General features: G+C 48.8%; 1 protein-coding gene across 5 annotated transcripts in view; it reads right to left on the bottom strand.

Moving 5' to 3' along the window:
* Nucleotides 1-6519, bottom strand: part of TPD52L2 (tumor protein D52 like 2) — a 21062-nt gene extending 14543 nt beyond the window's left edge. For all 5 annotated transcript variants that reach the window (XM_023512010.1, XM_003787788.3, XM_003787786.3 and 2 more), the window contains exons 1-2: nucleotides 6389-6519; nucleotides 1995-2140 (exon numbers count right to left, since the gene is read on the bottom strand). In XM_023512010.1, the coding sequence (XP_023367778.1) occupies nucleotides 1995-2140; nucleotides 6389-6506 (264 nt within the window). In that variant the 5' untranslated portion in view covers nucleotides 6507-6519. The remainder of the gene's footprint in view (nucleotides 1-1994; nucleotides 2141-6388) is intronic.
* Nucleotides 6520-7419: the final 900 nt, after the last annotated feature.

The raw sequence follows: 7419 nt of genomic DNA, 5'->3' as shown, positions 1-7419 counted from the left end.
CCAGGAGTTGGAGGTTGCTGTGAGCTGTAATGCCACGGCACTCTACCCAGGGGGACAGCTTGAGGCTCTGTCTCAAAAAAAAAAAAAAAAGACTTGAGAGGCAGGAGGATCAATTATGGACAGGAGTTCCAGGCTACAGTGATATAAAAAAAATTTTTTTTTTTTTGAAACAGGGCCTCAAGCTGTTGCCCTGGGTAGAATGCTGTAGCATCACACCTCACAGCAACCTCCAACTCCTGGGCTTAAGCAATTCTCTTGCCTCAGCCTCCCAAGTAGCTGAGATTACAGGTGTCCACCACAACACCCAGCTATTTTTTTTTTTTCGGTTGCAGCCATCATTGTTGTTCGGCAGGCCTGGGCTGGATTCAAACCCACCACCTTAGGTATATGTGGCTGACGCCTTAGCCACTTGAGCCACAGGTGCCGACACCCAGCTATTTTTTGATTGTAGTTGTCACTGTTGTTTGGCAGGCCCAGGCTAGATTCAAACCCACCAGCTCTGGTTTATTTGGCTGGCGCCGTAGCCACTTGAGCTACAGGTGCCGAGCCTAAAAATTGTTTAAATAATAAAGAAAAGGAGGCTGTGTGCCTGTAGCTAAGTGGTTAAGGTGCTGGCCACATACACTAGGGCTGGCGGGTTCAAGCCTGGCCCAGGGCCTACTAATGACAACTACAACAACAATAAAAAAATAGCCCAACCTTGTGATGGGCACCTGTAGTCCCAGCTACTTGGGAGGCTGAGGCAAGAGAATCGCTTAAGCCTAAGAGTTTGAGGTTGCTGTGAGCTTTGATGCCATGGCACTCTACCGAGGGCGACATAATGAGACTTTGTCTCAAAAATAATAATAATAAAGAAAAGGAAAATTTAGACAAACGTGTTGTCTTGTACCTATAGTTCCAGTACTTTGGGAGGCAGAAGTGGGAGGATCACTTGAACCCAGGAGTTCAAGACCAACCTGGGAAATAAAGTGAGACCTGCCTCTATAAAAAATAAAAAAAAATCAGCCAGGCGTGGTGGCAGGTGCCTGTAGTCCCAACTACTTCAGGAGACTGAGGCAGGAGCATCACTGGAGCCCAGGAATTTGAAGTTGCAGTAAGCTGTGAAAGAGAACCCCTCAGGTGGCACCTATGGCTCAAAAGGGTAGGGCACTGGCCCCATATGCCAGAGCTGGTGGGTTCAAACCCAGTCCCGGCCAAAAAACAAAACAAACAAACAAATAAAAGAGAACTCCCTTCTTTAAAATTAAAAAAAAAGGGGGGGGTTGCCTCTTAAGACAGACTAGAGGCCTGCAAAGAGCTGCTCCAAACTCTACAAAGTTCATTTCCCTAGATTCTGGAATCTGAAGTGAGTCACTATTAAACTCTGTATTACAGTCTGAAAAGAAAACACTCTTGGCAGTTGGTTTGAATGGAAATTATGCTTGAAGGCTTTTGTTCCTAAATTCTACTTTATTCCTTTTTTTTTTTTTTGCAGTTTTTTTTGGCCAGGGCTGGGTTTGAACTCACCACCTCCAGTATATGGGACCAGTGCCCTACTCCTTTGAGCCACAGGTGCCACCCAATTCTACTTTACTCTTAAGGGACCCTCACTTAAAGTTCATGTAAAGCACTTTTTACAAAAGCAGTACTTTTAAAAGAAAAACTAAGATCTAGGGCAGATAGATTCATAGGATCTGAAGAATGATTGTCAAGTATAAATTCCAGCAGACAGCATGTTAGAGAGGCCATCCTTGTGTGGACATTCTCCTTATGCAGCACCTAGGAGCTGCCAGGCACAGAGGTGGCAAAAAGCAATCAGGCTCTGCCTCCACTGTCAAGCAGCTCTGAGTCCAATACATGGAGCTGGGCAAATGCAAAGAGAGTCCCCTAATCAGTGGAAACAAAGCACAGGTGGGTGACCTAAGGGCTGCGTCTCCAGAGCACAGCCAGTACTCTACCCCTCATAATCCAAGAGGGCCTTAACTCATCATCCAAAGACAATCAAACCACAGCACCTTGGTGAGCTCAGCCCTGAGTTCCTCTTCCTCAGCCTCCGTTAGGCCTTCATCAGCAAGAGTCCGGGCAGCCACAGCTGTGTCGACAGGGACATCAGTCATGGAGTCAGACAGCAGACCTTTGTTAGGAGAATTCAGATTGATGTCTGTCAGAGACAAAATGAAGCCATAAAGTATCAAGTAAGTTACTAGGAGGTAAATAGGGTAGAGGTCCTCACCAGAATTAAAGTAAGAGTGAGAGGCAGACTCTGGAGACTAACATCTCTTCTCTGCAAGGCCTTCGGAGACAGTATGGGTGTCTCAAATGAGATACAAATCTAGTAGCAGCACTACCAATGCTGGCCCAGGGCACCCAAACCCTAACTCTAGTGCCCCCTACTGTGAAGCAGGAAACCTTCACTACAAACAAAGTAGTCCAGGCTCAGCGCCGGTAGCATAGTGGTTATAGCACCACCCACATACACCAAGGTTGGAGGGTTCGAACCCAGCCCAGTCCAGCTAATCAACGACAACTGCAACAAAAAATAGCTGGGCATTGTGGCGGGCGCCTTAGTCCCAGCTACCTGGGAGGCTGAGGCAAGAGAATCACTTAAGCCCAGGAGTTTGAGTTTGCTGTGAGCTGTGATGCCAAAGCACGCTACTGAGGGCAACACAGTGAAACTGTCTCAAAACAAACAAACAAACAAACAAACAAACGAAGTCCAATCTAACAGATCTTCCATTTTTTTTACAGCAAAGGAACTTACTATGGCTTAAAGAGAGTATTACTTTCCACTCAACTCATCTACCAGGGCACATACTAAAACTACATTAAAGAAACATGTACTAGCCATCCAGCTTCTGCAGGGAGTCAGCAAAACAAAACCCCCTTTAATCGGCTCAGCACCCGTGGCTCAAGTGGCTAAGGTGCCAGCCATATACACCTAAGGTGGCAGGTTTGAATCCAGCTGGGGCCCGCCAAACAACAATGATGGCTGCAACCAAAACAAATAGCCAGGCATTATGGCAGGCGCCATTGTGGCAGGTTCCAGCTACTTGGGAGGCAGAGGTAGGAGACTCGCTTGAGCCCAGGAGTTGGAGGTTGCTGTGAGCTGTGATGCCACAGCTCTCTACCTAGGGGGACAGCTTGAGGCTCTGTCTCAAAAAAAAAACAAAAAAACCCTTTCATCGAATCTGTGACTCTCATCCCACAACCAGGAGGCTACCAGCATGTGGAGAGGCCCACACACCTCAGCTACACCCAGATCAGATTCAAATTCCTCCTGTCATTACTTTCACATTAAATGCATGTTCCTGTCTGCACTAACAGTCTACAAGATGTCACATAAGGAAAAATGGCTGACTTCAGTTCTCTCCATTTCCAGACACATGACTGTTGTATAGGCCTCTCATACACAGTTTATAAAGAAACAGGTTTAGTTTGGTGTTTTTCAAAAAAGCAATAAGCACATTGATCTGACATGTTTAAAAGTAAATTAAAATGCATAAAGACTGGAGAGAAAAGTGTCTTCAGGGCCAGGCATGGTGGCTCAAGTCTGTAATCCCAGCACTCTAGGAAGCCTAGGCAGGGGAATTACCTGAGCTAGAGTAAGATGCCATCTCAAAAAATAGCCAGGGTTGTGGTGGGCACTTGTAGTCCCAGCTCTTGGGAGGCTGAGGCAAGAGAAACACTTGAGTGCAAGAGTTTGAGGTTGCTATGAGCTGTGACGCCATGGCACTCTACCCAGGGCAACATAGTGAGACTCGGTCTCAAAAAGAAAAAAAGTGTCTTCACAGTCTCTGGCTCAAAGGAGTAGGGCACCAGTCCCATGTGCTGGAGGTGGTGGGTTCAAACCCACCCCTAGCCAAAAACTGCAAAAAAAAAAAAAAAGTGTCTTCAATTATAGATGTTTGTCAACTATACAAATCCTAAAGAGTAGAAAAACAGACTGCACTTAAAGATCTCCTATTTATTTAAACAAAGATCTCCTTAAAAGTAACTGGCTGCGGGCAGTGCCTGTGGCTCAAAAGGGTAGGGCACTAGTCCCATATGCTGGAGGTGGCAGGTTCAAACCCAGCCCTGGCCAAAAAAAAACTGCAAAAAAAAAAGTAACTGGCTGCAACTTACTCCTTTCCCATGTCCCATACAGCTGGAGCTATATAATTTCTTGGTGTTCAGCACATGTTTACTAAACGAACTATGCCTACTTTTTTTTTTTGGAGACAGAGTCTCACTCAGTCTCCTTGGGGTTGATTGCCGTGGCATCACAGCTCACAGCAACCTCAAACTCTTGGGCTCAACTGATTCTCTTGCTTCAGCCTCCTAAGTAGCTAGGATTATAGGTGCCTACCACAATGCCCTGCTATTTTTAGAGACAGGGTCTTGCTCTGGCTCAGGCTGGTCTTGAACTTGTAAGCTCAGGCAATCCACCCACCTCCCATATGCCTACTTCTTTATCAAGTGATTCTAATTTTTATCTGAGACTGACCTATATGATTTCATCATTCATATCCACTGTGTTCAACCGAGTCAAGTTCAGTAAGGCCTACAATTTTTCTCTTCTACTGTTATTTATTTAACTTTATTTTGAGATAGAGTCTTACTTTGTCACCCCTGGTAGAGTGCCATGGTGGTACCATAGCTCATAGCAACCTCAAACCTTTGGGTTCCAGTGATCCTCTTGCCTCAGCCTCCTGAGTAGCTGGAACTACAGGCACCTGCCACAATGCCTGGCTAGTTTTAGAGACAGGGTCTGCTCTTCCCCAGGCTGGTCTTGAACTCCTAAGGTCTGGCAATCCACCTGCCTCAGCCTCCCAAAGTGCTAAGATTAGAGTTGTGAGCCACCACGCCCAATGCTTTTGGACAGTTTCTGCTGAAAAAGCTAAAATTGAATCCCATCAAAATCACCCTCAGATGGAAACTGGACATTTACCAAACATGTGCCAGCTGCCTTACAATCCCTCTGGGATATACCAACCTCAGCACACCCTTCCAAGCAGCAGTTACTCACATCCTGATCTACAGATGAGAGTGAGGCCAGTAAAGTCTTACCAAAGTTACTACAGAAAATAAGTGTGGGGCTCGTGCCTTAGACAAAACTAGCAAGCTAAAGTCCTTCACCCTGGGTGAGCCCCAATTCTCTAAAATTGTATACTCCTCTGCAAAATGGAGGTAATACAAAAAGCAATCTCAAAAAGTTATTTGGAAAATGGTAAAAGATCACTTGAGAAGCAGACTTATGGGCGGAACCTGTTGCTCAGTGAGTAGGGCACTGGCCCCATATAAGGAGGGTGGTGGGTTCAAATCGGGCCCTGGCCAAACTGCAACAAAAAAAATAGCCGGGTGTTGTGGCAGGCGCCTGTAGTCCCAGCTACTTGGGAGGCAAGAGAATCTGCTAAGCCCAAGAGCTGGAGGTTGCTGTGAACTATAACATCACAGCACTCTACTGAGGGCGACAAACTTAGACTCTGTCTCTTAAAAAAAAAAAACAACAAATAAACAAATAAAAGCAGACTTACCATGGTATCTAGCACATAGTAAGCGCTCAGTAAATGTTTCGTCACTCTTATGATCAGAATCTATTTCCTGTGATGCTTAGAGACACAAATTAAATAGTGAAAGCCTCCTGAACTCAACACACCTGAGGACATTCGAAGAGCAAATACTTTGTAAATGGCCAGTGAAAGCAGAAAAACCTCCAGAATCTATCGAAACCCAGGAATTCTAATTAATATGCTGATGCAAGACAAAAAGAAAAGGTTCCCGGACTTATCCAGCGTGGCTATGTCAATGTGGGGATTTAGCATCCTCTCTCTAGAGCCCCAGAATGGAAGACAGACGTGTATCATCTCAAGATTTTAATCTCCTCGACCCGCTCCATACGCCTTCTCGTGGTGTGGGGTGTCCGCTCTAGAAACAGCCTGGTACGCAGGATGTGCTCCAGACTCACTCTGCCCCCTCCCCACGAGGCAACTCCTAAGTAGGCAGGGCTTCGAGCAGGGTTACCGCCAAGGGGCGAAGCGCTATACGCTGTGACGGTTCCGCCTCCCCTTCTCTTCCTCGGAGACGCCCTCAACATCTCGGCCCAGAGCCAGGGCCACAAAGGAGTGTCCCCGGAGGCCCCAGAGCAGAGACGGCAGAGCATGGTGGGGAGTGAGTAGTATAAGAGGCCGTACTGGAGTGAGAAAACGCAAACTGGAAACGCGGGAGAGAGCCAGGCAGGCGGGCCTCAGAGCAGCCCCAGGGGAGACAGGCAGGGCAGCTAGAGAGACCAGAAAGCGGCCCGAGCGAGTGACGGAAGATGCACACCGCGACCCGAGCTTCGAGGCTGAGGGCCTGGGAGCTGAAAAGGGGTCGCGGGGCGGACAGGCAAGGCAGAGCCTGGCAAGGGGACCCGGCCAACCCCGGTAAGTACCTTGGCCAGCGGAATCCATGTTCAGGCAACAGCCGGGTTGTAGCGGGTGCCTGAGCCGCGTTGCCGAAGCTACAGGAGACAAACAGGCCGCGCCCGGAGTCCCTCGCCGCGAACACATTAACCAGCGGAACCTCCCTGGCCACGGAGGCATTACGTAATCAGCGATGCGACGGCCCCGCTTCCGCTTGGTCCGCCTGCGTCCCGCCCCCCACGAGCGGGGTCCAACTAGAGAGTTGTTTGGCCCAGTCCCGGTTTATCCGGTTCAACCTGATAGGTCGACACTGCAGGCGAAGCGAGAAGCGGAGGCTGGGTTCTGAGGGAATCCAACTCACCGCCCGTGTTTGCTCCACCAACGAGATGTGCAGGTAGAACGGTCAGAACAGCTAGAGCATTGGGGAGGTGGGAAGTGGCAGGGCCGCCCGACGGGGCGCTGTGGAAAACCAGGGCTGAGCCCCAGGGGACTCTCAGGGACGTATGCTGATGCCCCCAAGCGCCACGGCTCGTGCCTCTTGGAAGGTCACAGGCCCTAGGAGATCTCTTCAAGTTCAGACCCCCGGGTTTGGGGGCCAGTGCCCCCCTGTAAGTCATATCTTTTTAGTTATTTTTATGGAGACTTTATTTTATGGGGATTACGCAGAAAAAGATGAGACGCGGTTCGTCCACTTGCCCTGCAGGCGCCGCTGCCCTCCCGGCTGCTCGAGTCCTTGAATTCTGCTAATACAGTGCATCTCGTCCCGCGGAGTTCACAGGGGTGGGAGAGAGGGCGTGGACACTGCAGGAAGCCCCCGCGCGCAACCTGCCGCCCGGCCCTGTGCCGCCCCCTTGTCGCCTCACTTCCTTTGCACAGCAACCGCAGAACAAGTACTGGAGCCTTCCCTACTTTACAGATGAGGAAACTGAGGTTAAAGTAACTCGCCCAAGGTCCCTCAGCTGGATGCAGAACTACCAGGAAACTCTGAGAAACATGAGTTTATCGGACTTCAAAGGAGAAATGTGTAACCACCAGGCAACTGGCCCCACTGAAACAAGTC

This window comes from Otolemur garnettii, unplaced genomic scaffold, assembly GCF_000181295.1.
Source record: "Otolemur garnettii isolate 467f Iridium unplaced genomic scaffold, OtoGar3 scaffold00023, whole genome shotgun sequence".
Taxonomy (NCBI): Eukaryota; Metazoa; Chordata; class Mammalia; order Primates; family Galagidae; genus Otolemur; species Otolemur garnettii.
The sequence above is the reverse complement of the archived record's forward strand: the minus strand, read 5'-3'. Positions and strand labels throughout refer to the sequence as shown.